This window comes from Miniopterus natalensis, chromosome 12, assembly GCF_054644295.1.
Source record: "Miniopterus natalensis isolate mMinNat1 chromosome 12, mMinNat1.hap1, whole genome shotgun sequence".
NCBI lineage: Eukaryota > Metazoa > Chordata > Mammalia > Chiroptera > Miniopteridae > Miniopterus > Miniopterus natalensis.
Window position 1 is genome coordinate 21,862,876 of NC_142092.1, and position 19,120 is coordinate 21,881,995.

At 39.2% G+C, this 19,120-nt stretch overlaps 1 protein-coding gene across 8 annotated transcripts in view; it reads left to right on the forward strand.

Moving 5' to 3' along the window:
- The window catches only part of BNC2 (basonuclin zinc finger protein 2), a 276,637-nt gene that overhangs the window by 151,632 nt on the left and 105,885 nt on the right, over positions 1-19,120 (forward strand). For all 8 annotated transcript variants that reach the window (XM_087822645.1, XM_087822649.1, XM_087822647.1 and 5 more), the window contains one exon: positions 7,560-7,795. In XM_087822645.1, the coding sequence (XP_087678771.1) occupies positions 7,560-7,795 (236 nt within the window). The remainder of the gene's footprint in view (positions 1-7,559; positions 7,796-19,120) is intronic.

A 19,120-nucleotide genomic window follows, 5' to 3' on the forward strand; every position in this document is an offset into this window, starting at 1 on the left:
GTCTTGATTCTGCATTCTCCTTTCCTTTCTCCTTGAAATTAAGGTAGGAGTCTTCCAGCTATTGGCTTGCCTGCCAAATGATTTTTAAAAATGAGCCATCCTAACATTTTCATGTGCTAAGTAACTCACCAAGGTCATACAACAAGTAGGTGGCAGAGCTGGGATTTGAACAACCCTTGGAGTCTGTCTGTAGAAACTGTCCTTAGTCTGTGGGACAGCAAGCACTTTTTAAACATTGGGAACTTTAAATTACTGCTTGAGGTCATTTTTTATTTTAAATATATCTTTATTGATTTCAGAGAGAGGAAGGGAGAGGGAGAGAGAGAGTTGAAACATCAGTGATGAGAGAGCGCGTCATTGATTGGCTGCCTCCTGCATGCTCCCGACTGGGGATGGAGCCCGAAACCCGAGCATGTACCCTGACCGGGAATTGAACCACGATCTTCTGGATCCTAGGTCAATGCTCAGCTGCTGAGTCAGGCTATTATTCTTTTCATTATTACTGTGGACTTAACTATCTTAATTGATGAAAATTTCCACTAGTGCTTATGGTCAGATCAAATTACCAAATCTGACTTAATTTTAATTGGAAAAAATTAAACTCACATTTCAATTCAAATAAATATTAACATACATTTTGAGAAAAATGATAACAGCATCAGTAAATTGTGGACTGTGTTTCATAGATTACTAAAACAGTCCAGGATAAAAGGTGGAGCTAATAATATTAATCTATTTGCTTTACAATAGAAATGTTATTTCTCATTAGTTAGTGACGATGTACTATAATATATAACGTACATAGGTTTTAATGAAATGAGGAATATGTTAGAAGTCACAGTATTACTTTGATAATGTTCCATTTTTCTATCACAATCTGTTGTTGATACTTTAGGAACAAATTAGATAAGGGTCATATATAAAAACATTTATTAATTTTGCTAGATCTTATGGTCAAATTTTTAAAATGTATTTCATGAAAGAAGTTATATTTTGCTAAAAATTAAGTGCTTTGGTATTCAGATCATAATTTATTTTAATTTTAGGTTTATTAATCGGATGTGGGCAATTTCATAAGCTGAAAATGATGATTAATTATGACTAAAATATTTTGATGTTGTTTGATTAAATGGGTTGTAACTTATCAAATGATAAATACACTTTCTGCAAGAAATCATACAAAATTTCTATCCACAGGTTCTATTTGGTATCTTATAAATTTTTTACGTGCAGGAAAATATTCCAACTGAATTTGAGAACAGGCATCACTTACATGCCCTCAGGGGCTTTTCTTCCCAGGTGATGGCACCCCATAGGGATGAGTGTTATGAGGAATTGAAAAGCATGGCCTACCTTAGAGTATGTGGGACTGGGGTAAAGGGGAGCCATTTTCAGTTTTGAAGATTTTTGTTTTGCTCTCACAGGATATTTATTAAAGAATATTAAATAGACAGTGTTAAAATAGACAGGAATGCACCAGGTGAGTGCATTTTCATTGTCCCATTTTCCATTTCATTTGAATTCTGAATCTTCCAACACAGACCCAAGTGTTAGGTCCTCTGTGCTCTTTAATCGTCCATGTATAGTCAAGGAAAAAGGGCCCTTTTGCAAGTTCTTGGTACTTTTACTAATCATTAAAGGAAGCTTTCATGCAGCAATTAAAATCATCAATTATATTGACACCCAGGAGAGTTTTACACCCTGGGCCAGTGAGTGTATCCTGTAAGTCAAGTCAGACTCTACCTTTATTTCATAAAGAAGGCAGAGTACTATTTTCAGAGGAGAAATAGGAATGGATAATGTGCATGGGTATGCAGGCCTGTTCCCAAGTGGATAAATTTTAGGAAAAGGGTAAATATAGGTTGCAGGATCTAGAAATTGAGTCCCTATGTCTCCATGCTTTTTGGAAGGCCTTCACATATCACAGGTTTAGGCATATAATAGTTTGAAGTCCAGTGAATTAAGGCTTCCCCCAGTGGAGTATTGCAAAAATTTTCTATTCTGTTCATATGACTCCTATCCATCCCTGCCCCAACTCTTTCTCTGACATTTTCAGTGTGGCATGTGTATGGCTTCTGTCAGAATCACCTGTGGCGATTTTTCAACCTAAGTATGACCATCTCCCTCTCGTCTCTTCTTTAGGGGGTTGTAGCTCTGTGGCTGAGGTTTATTCAGCACCATAGTCAGTGGCTGTCACCACTGAACATGTGCCATACCCCCAAAGCTGACAACCATTGCTTTAATTAAACTTTGGGACACTTGTCAGAGTTTTACATCTAAAATTATAACTCACTTTCATCTTATAAAATGTTTAATGTTTTCTCTATCCTATTAAGTAGTAAACTTGTAAGCTTTCTATAGGTTTTAGCCTTCAGAATGAAGGTTCCTTACAGTTGGCTCATCTGACTTTTTATACTTATCGCTAACTATTTTGGCTCAAGAGTTACACATTCTTTGGATATCAGTTCTCTTGCACACATGCCATTAGTTCATTGGCTCTTAAATTGCTGCTCCTGGCCAAGCAGCATCAGCATCCTTTGGAGATTTGTTAGAAATGCATATCCTTGTTCCCCACCCCAGACCAATGAATCAGAAACTCTAGGAAGTGGGGGGTGGGGGTGGCCCAGCAACCCGTGTTTTAACAAGTTCTTCAGCTGATTCTGGTGCACATGTTTAAGAACCTTACCTTAGTTCCATCTTACCTTAGCTCCCCTCCTATGTCATTTGTGAGTTCCTAATTATTGTACAAGACAATGCCTTCCCAGCTGAATTAACTTCTCTTCTGTGTCCTACACTACTTTATCAAATCTTTTTTATAGCACTTATATTGCTTGCATCTGTCTACCTTTGAAGGTGGAGGCCACAACATAAATTACTTTTGCATCTGCATGCGACACCTACCTCTGTGATAAGTTAAGTGCTGGTGAATAAATGAATGTATGCATGAGTGAAGGAGAAGAGCATTTAGGAGGAGGGGTGATCAATAAGGTCAGCTGCTATGGAGAGATCATGGAAAATAATGAAGGAGAAAAGCTATTGGATTTCATAGTAAGGCAGGTGTTGGTGACCTTTGAAATGCTTGCTTCAGCAGAGTGATGGGCAAGAAGCCCAGATTGCTGGGAGTTAGGGACTTCTAACATGATGAAGATTTTCAAGTTCCCAGAGTTTCTTATTGACTGTTTATCTGAGCATGTGGTAGAAAGAGAATCTTCTTGGGAGAAATAACTAAGTGGCCATAGACTAGTTACTTAACCTGGTTGAGCCTTTGCTCTCCGAATAGGCAATAATAGTCATAATGTGTGTTTTTAATTTTTTAAAAGGATAAAATGAGATCATTGTAACACCTTAGGAAGATGCCTGATTTTTAGTTAGTACGTAAAGGGTTATTTCCTTTACTCCCCTGCAATTATTTTTCTTTATTAATGTTGATGGCATTCATCACTCTTTATAAATTTGTGTAAGATATGAAATTTTTAAGTCATTGGAGAAATTGCTTTTGGCCTGGAACTAACATACCTTTTATTGAACCACTAGCAACTGCTTTGAAATTACATGGTATCAAGCTGGAAAAGTACCCCAAAGGTAGTTGTCTTAGTCAAGGCTCTTTTAGACACAAGTTACAGAATCCTACTTCAAAGAGACATGAAAAGAGAGATAGTTTGTTGGCTTTCGTACTTGAAAATTCCAGGTAAAGTACCAGCCTCAAAAACGACCATGTCCGTATCTTCTGGATCAAACAACGTTGGCAGTACCTGGCCTTTCTCAGACCACCTTGCATCCCAGCTGTCTTCCATGTGACTTTTGTTCTCGAGCATATTTACCAGCTTCAAATTTTGAGGAAAGAGAAAAATGTCCCACTATTTCTAACTGAAGTTCTGGATTCAATCCCACTGTTCTGATTAGGTCACTTGCCCAATCCCACTGTTCTGATTAGATCACTTGCCCATTCTTGAATGAGTTGCTGTGGCTCAGGGACTGGGATGTACTGGTTTTCCAGGCCTGGCTTAAGGAATATCCTGTTTTATAAAATAGGGGAAAAGTGGTTCCCCAAAGAGAAATTCAGTTTCTGTTACTAGAATGGAGTGGAGTAGATGCAAAACAGGTAAAACAATTCATTCCATCTTATCGTGTAGAAAATGTGTTTTCAAACTGTGCTTCTGGGAACTCTAGGGTTCCAGTTGAGATGCTTAAACAAGTTGAAGGGAAGAGGAGAATAACAGATGATTGCAGGTTCTCTAATCCATGCTCACTCTAGTTTCACCAAGAGTAGCTTCACTTTTTTATGTCTTTATACCCATTTCCAGTTAAGATTTTATTTGAAAATGAAATTTTGGCAATACCAGTGGTATAGGACAATTTAGCAGGTGGTAGGACAATTTAGCAGGTGGTTAGGCCCATAGAGTATAAAGCAGGTGACTATCTTTTCCCACTTCATGCCATTGAAAAAAATTCTTGCCCTAATTTTCCTTTATCCCATTGGCCCAACTCATATTCCTAACCCTACTAAGATCTAGACTTGAATCCTCCACATTCAGATGTAGGAAGATCATGACATTAGGTAGAAGTCCAGTTCTCAATATTAATGACAATCAAAAAATCATCACTTAATCTGTGTTCACAAAGGAGACATCCCCAAAAGTTGTTGACAACTTGGTGACTCAGTATGATCGGGCAACTATAAAGCAGAAAATTTTGATACAGTCAGGAAATTTGATGGATCATAATGGTGGATGATACATTTATGCTGAAATTTACAGTTGACATCTGCAAGCTGGGCAGTGTAATATTTTTCAAGCCTTCCTCAATGGCTTATCTCCTAGGTAATTGCTGCTTAAATCACACTCTTAGGACTTTTTCCTTATCTGTTATTGAATTTTAAAAAAACATCTGGTCCACCCTTGCATATCAGAGCTCAATGTGGCCAGGTGCCTGTTTGTGAAAATAAAGTTTTATTGGAACACAGACATGCCCATTAGTTTCAGTCTCACCTGCTTTCATAACAGCAGAGGTGATTAGTTGGGAAAAAGAATGTATGGCCCACAAGCAGTAAAAATATTTACTATCTGGTCCTTTACAGAAAAAGTTATTGACCTGTGCTCTGTTTCTGTGGCTTATCACAGAAATCCCACTTCTTGACATATGTCATACTTATGAAGAAGAATCAGGTAATGTCCTTATAATACTCTCACTCTCTGATGTTCTCAGAAGTATATCTAGGGAAATGTTTTTGCCATACCTATTCCATCTGTTCTCTTTCAATTTTCTGAACAATTTCTCTTTGTTTCACTACCCTCAACAGTTTAGTCTTTTTTATCTTCTAAAAACTGTCAGCCATTTTTAAGGAGTGGGAGGGAGAGGGCTGATATGTCAGCTTTCCACCTAACCCTTGAACACATTGGTACACACACCTACGTATACTTAGTACATGGGTACAAGGTCCAAACACATGGACAAAAATCAGGATTTGGTGTCATTTTGTTCCCCCTACTGAACCCTCTCAGTTTCATATTTGTTGTGGTATTAGCAGCGTATTTTGTGAAGAAGTAATTAATCTGGGCCAGGAAGGCTGGTGGAAGAGAACTGGAGGAAGAGCAGGTTTTCCCTGACCTGGTCACTGAATTCTGTAAGCACAGCAGCCACTCATCAGCAGGCTGAGTAGTTAAGCTGTACTTGAAGAACAGGGATAATAATACTTCTTTCCTGCATTCTTGCAGTCTAAATGCCCTGTGGACTGAGAGAAGACTTCAGTCCCTTGGCTTGTGAATCCCTTATCTTTCTCAAACGTTAAATTAATTTTTAAGGCTATTTATTCAAAGTTGACTTAACCACTAGAATAGGAAAGATCAGACAAATCGGCTGCAAGAAATGAAGTATGAGAAAACCCGAACTCTTTGACAAAGTATTCCTGGGAGTAAATGTGTTGAATGAAGCCGGCGGGTAAATGATAAGGGCCTTTACACTATGGATGTAAGAAAGCAATTTATCAAGAGTACATGAACTCTCTAGTGACCACAAGTCAGGAGGAAACGGGAGAGGAGGAGGAGCCCTGAAAAAATACATTTGAAATAACTGAAAACTGTGTGTGTGCATGCACTTTTAAATACCTGCATTAATATGCAAAAATACTGGTATATTAAAATAAGAGTTGCTTAGAGTGCACATGTACAGTACAGTACATACCATGATGGGCTAAGGTGGCAGGAAGAGTGGTGAGAAAGGCCAGGCAGGGGTTTAGAACTTGCAAAAACGTTGGGTACTGTACTCTCAGGTATAGTTAGGATTTGAGGCTGGATGTTGTTGTCTGATAGCCACTGTCCTCACTCATGAGATTAGCTGGCCATCTTTCAGGCTCAGGTGTTTATCTGTTTTAATCCCTAGAAGGTCATGTGTGTATAATTCTTAGAGTCGATCTAATGCTTTTGTGTTCTCTCAAGGAGTTCAAAGCCTCTCTCATTGATGAATTCATTAATCTTTGCAGCATGTCTTTGAGCCGTGTACATGAGACAATGTTAATCTTAATTGTTCACTTTAGAGAAACTGAGGGAAAATATAATTGCATTATCTGCAATAGGGTTCCCAGTAACTCAGATAAGGGTGGGGACTAGAATGTATGATCTTATCTTGGCTTTAAGATCAAGGCGAGAGAGATAATTTCTTAGATTTGAGGAGAAAAAGGCCTAATTGTTGAAATACTAGTTTCATGAAAAGTGTTTACTCTGAGAATGGTCATTCTTAGTTTCTGTACTGAGATAACACAACTGAAATACACAGAAATCCTCAAACGTTGATTTTAGTCACTTTTTCCCCATTTTTATCTGTCATTAAACCCTGGTCAGAGCTGTTTAAAAGGTGACTAAATTATGGCTTGAATTTCTCGTTTTCTTTTTTGTTTGTTTCTTCTGAATAACTTCTATAGAACATGCCAGTGAACATGAAACTAAATCTAACAGGTGAACAGCAAGAGGTAAAATTGGGAGAATTAAGCCTCGGGATAATCTCCCTTCACAGATTTAACCTGAGAGCCCTCCACTTAGATGTCTGCTTTCCTTATTTCTTCTGAGTTAGGCCTTTTAGACCCCTGTAGTCTGAAGAACATGCTTCTCTTCCTCTTTAAAACATTCAGGTTTCATAAGGGATGAATCTTATTTTTAAAAGGCTTGAGGTGGGAATTGTTTGTTTTTTCTTTGGTGGGGGGTGGGAGGACACCATGATAACTTGGGTTGAACCACAGTTCAATTAGCAAATTAATTAGTCTGGTTTTTAGAGTCAGCCACAGTCATTGAGAAACATCCTCAGTGGCTCTCTTTCTGAAAGTTGAATGTGTTTTGTGTTTGCTTGCTTTCCTCTGCAGTCTGCAATTTATAAACAAAACAGGGAGGAGGTGGGAAGAGAGCTATTTACATTGCAAACTCTTGCTTAAACAACTGTGGTTATCATGCATCCTTAGAAGTGGAGCCCTGATAAATTCCAGTAACTTGTTTCTGCTTTGTCTGTTTCTGTCCTCTCTCTCTGTCTCTTTGTACCCATCAACCTCCGGAACCTTGGTGGGACCACCGCAGCCTTGGATAAGCTCAGCACCCAGCACCTGTACCACCCCACGCAAGTGGAGATCGTGCAGTCCAACGTGGTGTTTGACATCAGCAGCCTGATGCTCTATGGGACACAAGCGGTGCCCGTGCGGCTAAAGATCCTGCTGGACCGGCTCTTCAGTGTCCTGAAGCAGGAGGAGGTGCTACACATCCTGCACGGCCTGGGCTGGACGCTGCGGGACTACGTTCGGGGGTACATCCTTCAGGTAGGGGGAGGACGCTGAAGCTGGTGTCTGTGGCCAGCTCTAGGAGGGGTTGGGTGAGAGCCCTTGGCAAGCAAACCTGGTCTCCTTCCTGGCCCTCCCAATCCCAGGCAGGCACACCCTCTTCTGGTTAAAACGGTCCTTTCAGCAGGCTTGCCGGGGAATTGGAAAGAAGGATGATGTCCTAGCAGGCCAGCAGCAGGCTTCTGTGGTGTATATTAGGAAGGAAAAAGTGGCCTGTTGCCTAGTGCTGCTTTGTTTGCATCTTTTTGAATCCAGCTCTCTCTCCCGGCAACATGAGGGTCCTGGCTTCTCCAGCAAGTCTTGCTTGAAACCCTACTAAATTGGGGGGGTTGAGGGGGACTCCTTGGGGTGGGTGATGGATGTGTGGAAATCTGAGATTACATTTCATCTGGGTTTAGTAGGACTTGTTTTGTAGGTTTGGTGTTTTATTGGTTGTCTGTGCATCCTAACTAATTATTGCTTCTTCATCCAAATCAAAGGAAGAACTGAAACCTCTGTAAATTCCCTGCTTTTATAACCAATCAACCTTCACACTCCAAAACATGCAGATATGGTTATAGATTTGGCCTTCATAGTACCTGTTCTTCCTGTCTGAGCCCCTTCTTTGTGTCAGTGGCACTTCCGATCTGGTAAGGGTCTTAAAACTTGTCCAGGAGGCCGCATCCTCCACCTCCCTCCCCCACAACCTCCCTGCCCCTTTTCGTCATATTTTGCAGTATGTTATGAGTGGTTTTGCATTGTGTACCTTGCCTCTGAAATGTTTTTGTGGCCATCTGTCTTCCTACGACCCTTGAAGGGTAAATGTTGAAAACAGCATGTTGGGAGACCCCAGGATCCAAAAAGACTACACTGGATGATGAAGAAGTACTACTCCCTCCTGCCAAAGGAGAGCACAGTTGGAAAAGGTAGACTCTGAAGTGATTTTTGAAATTTCTTATGGGGATAATACCAGGAGAATTGACCCCTTCAAAAAAAAATTGATTTTGCCTCTGCCGGCCTGTTTATTCCCCGAATTACCTTGTGTTGTGTGCAGGGTCTTGGCTCCCAGCTTGGTATGTGACGAGTGGGGGACTTCAAGCCTCCCCTTGCTTTAACCTGGCATGAAAACACACACATTCCTGTCATTCTCCTGTGTGGTACCTCCACGTGTTAGCGGGGGCAGGAGAGCAGGGGAGGGAGAACAGTGGACTTAGAGAAAGAGGGGAGGTGGAATACCTTTTTGCTCCCATGACTGCTTTAGTTAGCAGAGAACTATGGTTTAGTTTAGTGAGATGTCAACTTGGAAGGCACAGAAGATTTGACCTTCTGAAGATGATGATAATAGGAATAATTATATATTACATTTTTGGTTTATAGAAGACTTTCGCAGGCATTCGCTCATTTGCCTCAGGATGGGGACATTTCAGTGGGATGAGTGGAAAGTTAAGGCTGGGGTGGTCAGGGGACCTGAGGGGGCACAAGATCTAGGAGGAAAGGGCCAGGAAAACTAAAGCATGGAGGAAGCCCTGATCATACTGGCCTCAAGATGCATGCGGGCATCTTTCTGCAGACATTTCCACAACATGATTATTAATGTCCATTTTGGATGGATTTTATTGTACATGAAGGAACAAACCTCTTGCAGATTTTTGAATGGGACTGTTAGCTTGGTTAAGCACTTTTTCCTTTATTTGAAACCTAAAGTATTCTGCCCCAGTCTAGTATTGTCTTTGTTGCTTCCACTTCGATGCTTTTTGTTTTTTTCATCAGTGCTATAGTTCAGTTCTATGGGTATATGTTTGCCTAAAATATGTGGAGCATATTCATGGTGTCTTTCTGTCCAAACAAATAGGTATTTGGATGACTATGATTCTTTGCCATCTTAACCCAGTTTACTGCAGCATTTTTTGTCAGTAAATACAGAACCTTCCGGATGTTCTGTGGTGTGGTCCTAATGTTCTGTCTTGACCAGTGCCTGTTTTTTTGGTTTGTTTGTTTTACTTGAAATCATTATGTAGATGTTAATTACTTCCTCCCCCCCAAATTTCAACATTGCTCTAAGGCACGCATAGAAAATGTTCTCGATATTTCTTTTTGTATGATGGATCAGGTTTTAAAGATATAAAATTCCAAGATAAATTAACATGACAAAGAAATTCAGCAAAACCACAAACTAACCATTTACCAAGTCTCTTACTTTGGGGTGAAATAGTGTATATAAAGAACACTGTCATTTATTGTTACATTTAAGTTATTAATTTTCATTAATTTAATATGCATTTTTTACAAAGCCTCAAATTTAATATAATCTATTTCTCCATTCAGTCTAGAATTGATATTTTGAGAAAATCACAGATGATTTTTACATTAGAGGAGCACTAGGTTTAGTTTCTGTCTTGTTTATTGATAGAATTGATGTAATATAGATTTTATTTAAATGATGCTTTTTGTTATTCAGCATTTATTACCTACTTATTCCTTGGAGAAAACAGTTCTTGATTTAGTAGAAAAGCAAGAAGTCGAAGGACACAAAACTGTTATCACTTGTGTAGTGAGAAAATGCTCATTTAAAAAATAATAAATCCCCCCAAAACAAGAGCTAGACTATAGAAATAAACCCTTTTCCTCTAAAACAGTGTTATTTGATTATTGATCAATATTTTTAAAATTATATGTAGTAATAATAAAGTATGCACAAGTGACTTTGAATATAATTATATATAACATTTTTGTACACGTAGACTATAAAATGTGCATCCAAAGGTTGTGGAACCCTATAATGCACTATCAGTGTACAAGTCATTTTATCTAGCTAAAACTCAATTGTCTTGTAGCCCTCGAGGCATCAGTTTTCGCATTATTGCTCTCAACAACAGTATATTGAATATTATGTCAGTTAAAGGAGAATAATTATCAAGTCAAGTTAGGGTGGCTGTTAGTCTTACCACATATTGACTTGGTTAGCAGTTGGCTATAGATTGTGTTACTAGGAAAATGAAGATGTACGGGGAGTTGAACTGGTGAAGCCAGGGTATTAATTTAACTCTCTCTGGGCTCAGACCTACATCCCTTATGAATACACAGCTACTCCTAGTTTCAAAGATAGTTTTGAATGTGGAAGAATAGCATGTGTCTAATCTGATTTTGAATTTTTGGTTTTGGATGTGGGGAAACAAAGGATCAGGCCATTCGCAGGCATCATTTGCAAGCATGTATGAAATGGTTATTTAAAGAAAAAGGGTTATGATAGTGATGCCACAGATTCATTTAAAAGACTGGCAATATCTTTCAAGAATCCTGTATTCTTTTGATAAAAATTACTTTTCACTTACATGATTATCTTTGTAATTAATTTGCTAACCGGCTGGGTATAAAGTGCATAGTATAACTTGGACTACAGTGATTTAAGATCCCAGGAGTATCTTAAAGGTAGACAGCCCAGTATTCTCCTGTGTACCAATTAAAGTATTCGTTATTAAAGTACAGGAAAAATGAGATAAGTTTGAAGCATTTTTCCACAGCGTAGCAGTAAAAGAAATATACAATTAGATGCTAAAATCTAAATATAAAGGAAAAAGTTTTTTTCCTCCTGCTAAGGAATAATTCTTATTTCAGGTCTGTATCTCATGGTACATTTATTGATGATGAATGAAAGCAGTGTCCTGTTCTTTCTCATTTTCTTTATCTTTGACCTAGGATATAAAAATATAGGCGATTATCATTGTTGAGTTTAATCATTTAAAAATCAAGTTTTCACAGTCTCTGTTCAGTTTCAATTTGTAACTGACTTTCCTGGGCTCACACACTAGCCTATGCATGGAAATCTCCTCCTTTGCAAATGAATCCTGCCAGAATTCAGAGAACCATATCAGACACTGAATAATTAGCTGAGGCATCAGCAGCCTTGTGAGCGAATGAGTAGTGATGCACATTTCAAATCACCTGTGTCTTGAAACAATCAGAACTAATAGAACAATAGGCACTTTAGAAGAGCATGTCCCGGAGTATTTGGGGGACATTGGTCGTCCAGAGATTTGACTTTAGAAGGGCTGAAGTACACCCTGGATCCTTCTGTTAGAGCCTCTTGGTAACATTAGCGTTATGAAGGCTCTGGGACACTCTGGAGAAGGTGGTTTGTGAGTTAGGTAAGTAGAGTCCACTAACCTTTCCCACTTATAAATAGCCTTTTTCTGTCAAGCTCCTAAGAAGTCCTCAATTCCCGAACATGCTCAGCTCTTCTTCAACTAGGTGTGTTTGTGTGCACAGTTTCTTCTGCCTGGGCTCCCCTACGTCTCTCTCTGCATAGGCAATTTCTTGTCTTTTAAGTGTCAGCCAAAGCCCCACTTATCCTTAGAGACCTTTTCTGTCCAGCTTAACCAATGCAGGTATTTTCTAGTGTGGCTCTTTCTGAAGACTCTGTTTCCCTTAAGCTCTAATCCAAATTAAAATTAATCAATTAAATCAGCTGTTAAAATGTTTGTTTTTTCCCCTGGCTTCCTCACTAGGGAACACTGCAAAGTCAAGGTACTCAATAAATATTTATTAAATGAATGGGTAAAGAAACTTGCTTAACCTGATGTAGCTTAATGTTTCACTATGGAACTCATGGGATATTCAGTAACTCCCGTTGGTCCAAGGGCCCTTAGTCTTTCTTCAGGCTTCCTGGGGACTCAATTCTGTGACTGCAGCTGGGCTGGCGAGGGCAGTAAGAAGAGAATCAAGGCTCCCACACCCCGTTGCTAGTGGTCTGTATAGAATAAGTGTTTTGTGGTAGCCATGTGGTAGAAAAACATCAATATTAAGCAAACACTTGTATTTAAACAGCCCTTTGTGGAACAAGTTCACATTTTAGTTAGCTTTTTGAATTTCCAGTCAATTAACATTTGGAGTAGTTTAAGCTCAAAGAGGTTAAGTGACTTCCCTATGGTCACAGAAGCTGTTAATTGGCACAGCTGATGTACTGTAGGCTTCCTGAGGATGAGAACCACATATCTCTTGTTCATCTCTGTAGCCTACCACTCAGCACCCAGCCTGGAACATAGTAGGGCTTACTGAATGTTGAGGGAGGAAATTTTGAAATCTGATTTGAACTTGGGTCTCTGACTCTATGGGCAGTGTTTGGATGTTTTTTCTTTTCGTGTTTTTGAGACTCCCAAGCTGTCTTTCCAGAACAAGAATCTTATAGCATGAAAGTGGTATGGTTTTGGTGGATCAAATCGCCTGACCATAGGCAGCGTAAGATGAAACCGGTTCTCCGTTTATGTTATTTTTCTCAGCTATTTCTTGATATCCTGTCTTGTTTCAGGTTACCTTTGCTATCTCATTTACATGACTGAAACTTTTTCTCTAGATATGATACTTATCATTAATGCTTCATTGTGAATTATGCTCTTTGACTTATCTTTCCAGGTATCCATGCCTTTTGTAATTGTAAAAAAAAACCCACTAAGGTTTTAAATTTTTTTACTTTTTTACCTAATTAATATGATTTCAGCTATATCATATGCAGGGGGTGGAACAGAGATGAAGTAACTCTTTTCTGGGTCCATAAGAGGATATCAAGTTTAATGGGAAAGGAAGAACTAGATATTGATGAGAAAATTGGGCTAAAGTCCCAGTACTGTCAGATTACATATGTGAATATGGAAAAATTTGCCATTCTCAGCTATAGTTTCTTCATCTTTAAAATTGAGATAGCCCCTTATACCTCTCTTGCTTTTGAATGGCAAAGAATGAAGTAATATAGATGAAAGCATGTTGTAAACTCATACTCAGGTTGGTATTTTTCACTTACATCTATGCATAAATCTAACTCAGACCAGTTACTACAGGGAAATATTAGGTGCCAAACCTGTTCCTCTGCAGATGTTGAATGCTTAGAAAAAGATAGGAAATCCATTGGAGGCTCTAGTTAATATCATTAGGATAAATGCTAGTTGTTTTAGTAAGTAAATGCTAGTGGCCTGACCAGTAGGAGTTTGCTTCTCCGTCTCATCCAGACCAGTCAGTATTCCTGGTTGGTGAATGCTTTCCTCCCAGAGTTGATTTGAGGAGAGGTTGTATAGGGCCTCTGCCATTTTATGGCTCTTCCATTCTCTGGGGCCTCAGCTTCCTCATCTAGGTGGCAGACCTGAGAGAGGGTAGAGGTTCTTCGTGGGAGGCTTTCATGGACCAGGCTGGAAACTAGCGTGGGTGACATCTCCCCACATGTCCCTGATCAGAGCTTCTGTCTAAATGGAGCCAGCTGACTGAGGGCAGCTAGGACATAATGCCAGACCGGCCGAGCTCTACCTGTGCAGCACAGAGGATGAACATGGCTCAGGGGCCCCAGTCAGGTGTGGTGGAATATCCATAATTTTGCTTCCTTTTTATACAGTTGGCCAGGAAGGCTTAGAGCAGCAGATTAGTGTGCTTGAGGCAGGTTAATGGATTTGAATCCTGGCTTCAGTTCTTACTAGATATGTGAAAATAGGTCCATATTTGTATCCACCTAAGCCTCAGTTCCCTTACCTGTACGCACATAAAGCATTTAGTAGTGTCACTTGCTAAGTATCCAGTAAATGTTAACTATTAACATTTATCATGATGATGAAAAACATGATAATGATATTGACTATTACAGACTAACATGGACATTGTAGACCTTTGTGTATAAAGCTGCCCTAAATCCTAATGTTTTATATTTTACCTTGTCTCTTAGAATAGAGTACCTTCCCAACCAGGCAGGCAAAAGGATATCTATTCAGTTGTAAATAAATAATACATATGTGCATATACATATGCATATGTACACAGACAAACACATATGTACTTAGTACATGCTTTATTACAAATAATCGGCAGGAGGGAATAGTGACAAAGACTTTGGATTTTGGAGTGGGACACACTTGGGTATGAATCCTGGTTTCACTTTTTAATAGCTCTGTTACCTATGATAGGTCATTTAACATGTTCGAACCTGGGTTTCTTCATTTGTAAGTGTTAAATGAAATTATATTTATGAAGTACTTAGTGCAGTAATTAGCCCACAGGACACTCATTAGTATTAGGCAATATTACATTATGAGCAAGTATGCATATGTGTTATTTTTTAAGTTTTGACTCATTGCATATATGACAATAATTTTATTTCCCTTGCAGTTCTCTATTTTAGTAACTCTTCCAAGCACCTGGCATAGAATGAATGAGTACTTGATGAATTTATTAAACTTACTAGAGTATCTCGGCTTTCACCCCATTGCATAAAGTAAAATTATTTAAAATAGGCTACCTTTTTTAATGGGCATTATCTGACCTCACAGATTTTTAGGAAATTCCAGAGCAGACTTGGATAGTCCTTGAAATAGCCAGTTTTATTGATTGCTGTGTGCTGAGTTAAACAGAAGATCTCCCGGGAACCTCTCACACAAATGGGCAAAGCAACTATAAACAAATCATGCAAGTTGCATGATCAAAACTATAAAAATGCACAGATGACCATAGCATTGACATAGAAGAGGGATTATTTGACTCAACTAAAGATTGCATTATCACCACCATGATGTGAGGAGTTTTTGCATTGTGTCCTCATGTCAACAGCATGTGAATCTTTTTTCAGAAGAGAAGGATCACAGGTATGAATGGTCAAGAGCCTCTGGTCTTTGTCAGGGATATACAAAAGGTAGATGGTTCCGGGCAATGTGCTGTATTTATAGTGTCTGTTTCCAGAGTGCTTGGACTACTCTATAGACATTATCCCAGCAATCCTCCTAACCTCCCTATTAGAGAGATATTTTCTGAGACTGTTATCCCTGGTTTTAAAGTTATCATGGCTGAAGGCCTCAGGCAGGGTCAAAGCTGGAAGTGGAATACAGGGGTTTTGAATCCCTTGCCAAAGCTGTAACTGTTTGAACAGCAATGAAAACAAACACCTTATATCCAAGGACATAGCTTGATGTTTTGTGCTCAGAGTTCAAATAAAAATATTCCTCCTTTTTCCCTTGCAAAATAGAAGTAAATAGCTCTCCAAATTCCAGGATGGAATGCAGTGACTGCTAGAATGGGATTTGTGTCTATGGGACATGAAGAGAGGATTTTGTATTTCCCAGGAGGAACAGAAATGAGCCCACAGCTCTCTGGCCATTCGCCATTTCATAAAACCAGTTCAGATTTACTTGAAATGGATGTTCTCTGTGATGGCACTGATTAAACCATATCATCTCTAGACCAAGACTCTGACATACTCCTTGTTGAATTTAAAGTGGAAAGCTCCTGAGCTTTGGGTTTAGACCTCAATTCTACCACCAATTAGCTCTCTAGCCTTGCAAAAAGTACATAATTTCAGTGAGCCTCATTTTCCTGATGATACCTTCTTAATGGAATTTTGAGGATAAAGAGAAATAATTTCTTAAATTCATAGATGAGCTCAGTAAATGCTGGTTCTTTAAGTAGAGCGATTTTCCAGTCCTCCCACCCACCACAACCCTTAAGATTGTAGAGCAACAAAAGCTTTGTGATTTTCTATTTCTCTATATATTATATTTGAACCATTGAGTCCTCTTCTAATATTTCCCCCACTTCTGTCTACTGACAGAAGGAGTCGGTAGAAGGTGAGAGGGGCTCACACAGGAACTGAAGTATGTTATGACTGTAACAAAGAATCATGGGAGTCTCTCAAGACCCAGCCCTAGTCTACCATCTGTTTCTTTTGAGTGACCTGCATTTCAAATACTTGTCTGTGAATTCATGAAGGGCTGTGAAAAGTAGAAAGTGAGATGAGGACCTGTGTGGGTTTTTGGAAGCTTTTGCTAAATCCATACAGGTGGGACAAACATAAATAAAGATTCCTTTTTTGATTTATATACAATAGCCATATAAATAATGCTAGCAGCAATTGGAAAATGGAATGCAGGCCAAGACATTCCACTAGTAGAATTTAAGTGACCACTGCCAAATTGAATTACTCCAGGAAGACCTGTTGAAAGAGGAGATTCTCAAGGAAGAAGAAAGATATTGTTACATAGTAGAAAGGATGGAACAAACATTTTTCCGAACAGGAAGAATGCTATGTTAGGAAGAGGTGTGAACAAGTTTATGGGGGAGAGTTGCATTTCATTTAGGTGCATAGCACTGAACTGTAGTGTTGGTGAGTGTGGGGAAGCCAGGCCTGAGCCCATGGATCAGAAGCCCTTTTTGATTCCCCTGATATTTTGCATCACCATCCCTGTTAAAGGGTCATGACTAGTGATTCTGTTGGTTCACAGACCTGGCATTTGTTGCTTATAACTTTCAAACTTAAAAAGGCAGATCACTGGCCAGTGACATCATGAGTAATTGTTTTAGAAACCTACACCCCTGAGGTAAGGTACAGTTGCTATCTAGGAAGTGTTTTCATTTGTTGTTGGCAATTCAGTGACCTGCCATGTCCTCTCTCTGTCTCTTTGTCTCTTTCTTTCTCAGTCAAGGTAGACTTGGGATGGGGGACTTGGAGAGTAGCTTGGACAGTGATAGTTTTGCTTTTCAACAGTGGAATGTCTAGCAGTGACTACAATGGACAATAATACATAAAATCCCAAAATAAGAGAACGAGATGTTGGTTGGTCTGCATTTTCTGTCCAGAGCTCATGTTTAGGTTACTATGAACTTCTTACCAAACCCCCCAGGAAAGCATTTTTTTCTGAGACTTTGAGAACTGAAGGTCCTTTCTGTAAGGAAATGCTTTTTAACCTGGTTTCCTTGTTCTCATGTAATTTTCTCTCTTTAACAGAGCCATAATAACAGTGTCCGAGGCAGCTTTCTAGTTAGTATGAGTAATGTGGTTACTGTATTTTCTATTTTTATTTTAATATGCTTTTTCTGCTGTGATTTTTCTTTTTTGGTTTCAAAAATAGCAGTTGAGTAAATGTGGTAATTCAAATTCTGGTGCACACTGCACTCTCTCTGGGATACAATTCTGAAGGAGTACTATGCACTACAGGCATCCCCCCACCCCCCTTCAGATTCCTTAGTGGAATAAATAGTAGAATGTTTGGAACACAGACCACTGAAAACATTGGCTTATGATCAGGTTAAGGCCAGGCTTCAGAGAAATTGACATTTAAACTATAGAGTATCTATCCCATAGGTTTCTGTCTCTAGAGTACCTATTAATATTAAGCCTGTTTATTTTATGGTGTGTTGATAAGATACAAAATTAGGTCGCCAGGGAAGCACCTTAAGTTGGTTCATTCATTTGCTTCTTTTTACAGTATACAGACATGTTTTGAAATTTTAAATTAGCAACAAAATACACTTAAATTCCTCTTGAAAGAGTAATTAAGAGCTACTTGTCTCTGTGTCCTGTCATCTCTGCCAGAATTAGAGTTCATGCTGAGTATATTCCATTGAGTCAGCCATCATTCCATCACCAGCAGGGATTGCTTTTCCACGTATTGACATGTGAGGGAATGTCTGCCTTGCAGTAGCCATGGGCTTGTGCCAGATTTTGAGATCCATAGGGGCAGTGCTGGGAGCTTTTCAATTCTGAATCAGAGATCCAATTCATAATAGCTGAGCCAGGGAAACCCGGTTGATTCTGGCCAAAACCATGGTTAAAAAAAAAAAACAAAAAACTTTTTTTCCCCTTTCCCTTTTTTGCAGTGCTTTATTGCTTTGAAATTATGAGTGCCTCTGTCCATTGATCCTCTGGTGACTTTACATTGGATTCAAATTGTGGTCTCTTAGGTGAAAAGGTCAGTGTTTTATTCATTCAGCCTCACATCAATGGAGATTAACTGAGATCAGTACAGGACATTTGGATCCTGCCAGACCTAGGGCACCTGAAAGGAGTTTATTTCTTTCTCCCTAGCCTTCAATATGCCTGCTGCAGAAGAGGATGGCCCTGCTCTTCTGGGAGTGGGGGAGGGTTTTGATTGGCTATGTGTTAACTGCCTCAAATCCATGGCTATAGGGTGAGTAAGAATCCCTGAGAATCAGACATGTCATCTATGTAGCATCACCTGATTTAGTGCTTTTCCTCAAGTCTGAGATGTCTCAAGGGGCCTTTTTTCCCCTGCAGCACTGATCTTTCAATGAGGTGCTAGTGTCTGTCCTGAGCAATAACAAGGAAAAACCATGAAGTGTGAACAGCTCTTATTAGGGGTGTAAATGTCATTAAGGTCTTTGTAGCCTTCTCTGCCATCTGAATGCTCTTGTCAAGAGAGTGACTTACTAAAGCCTCCTTTAAAATCATATAAATGGAATTTAAGATGATGAACTTTTACATTTTAATTAAGCAAGGCCATTAGCTACCGTTGCTTATGCCTTTCTTTTGTAGTCCATTATGCTTGTGACTGACAAGGATAGCCC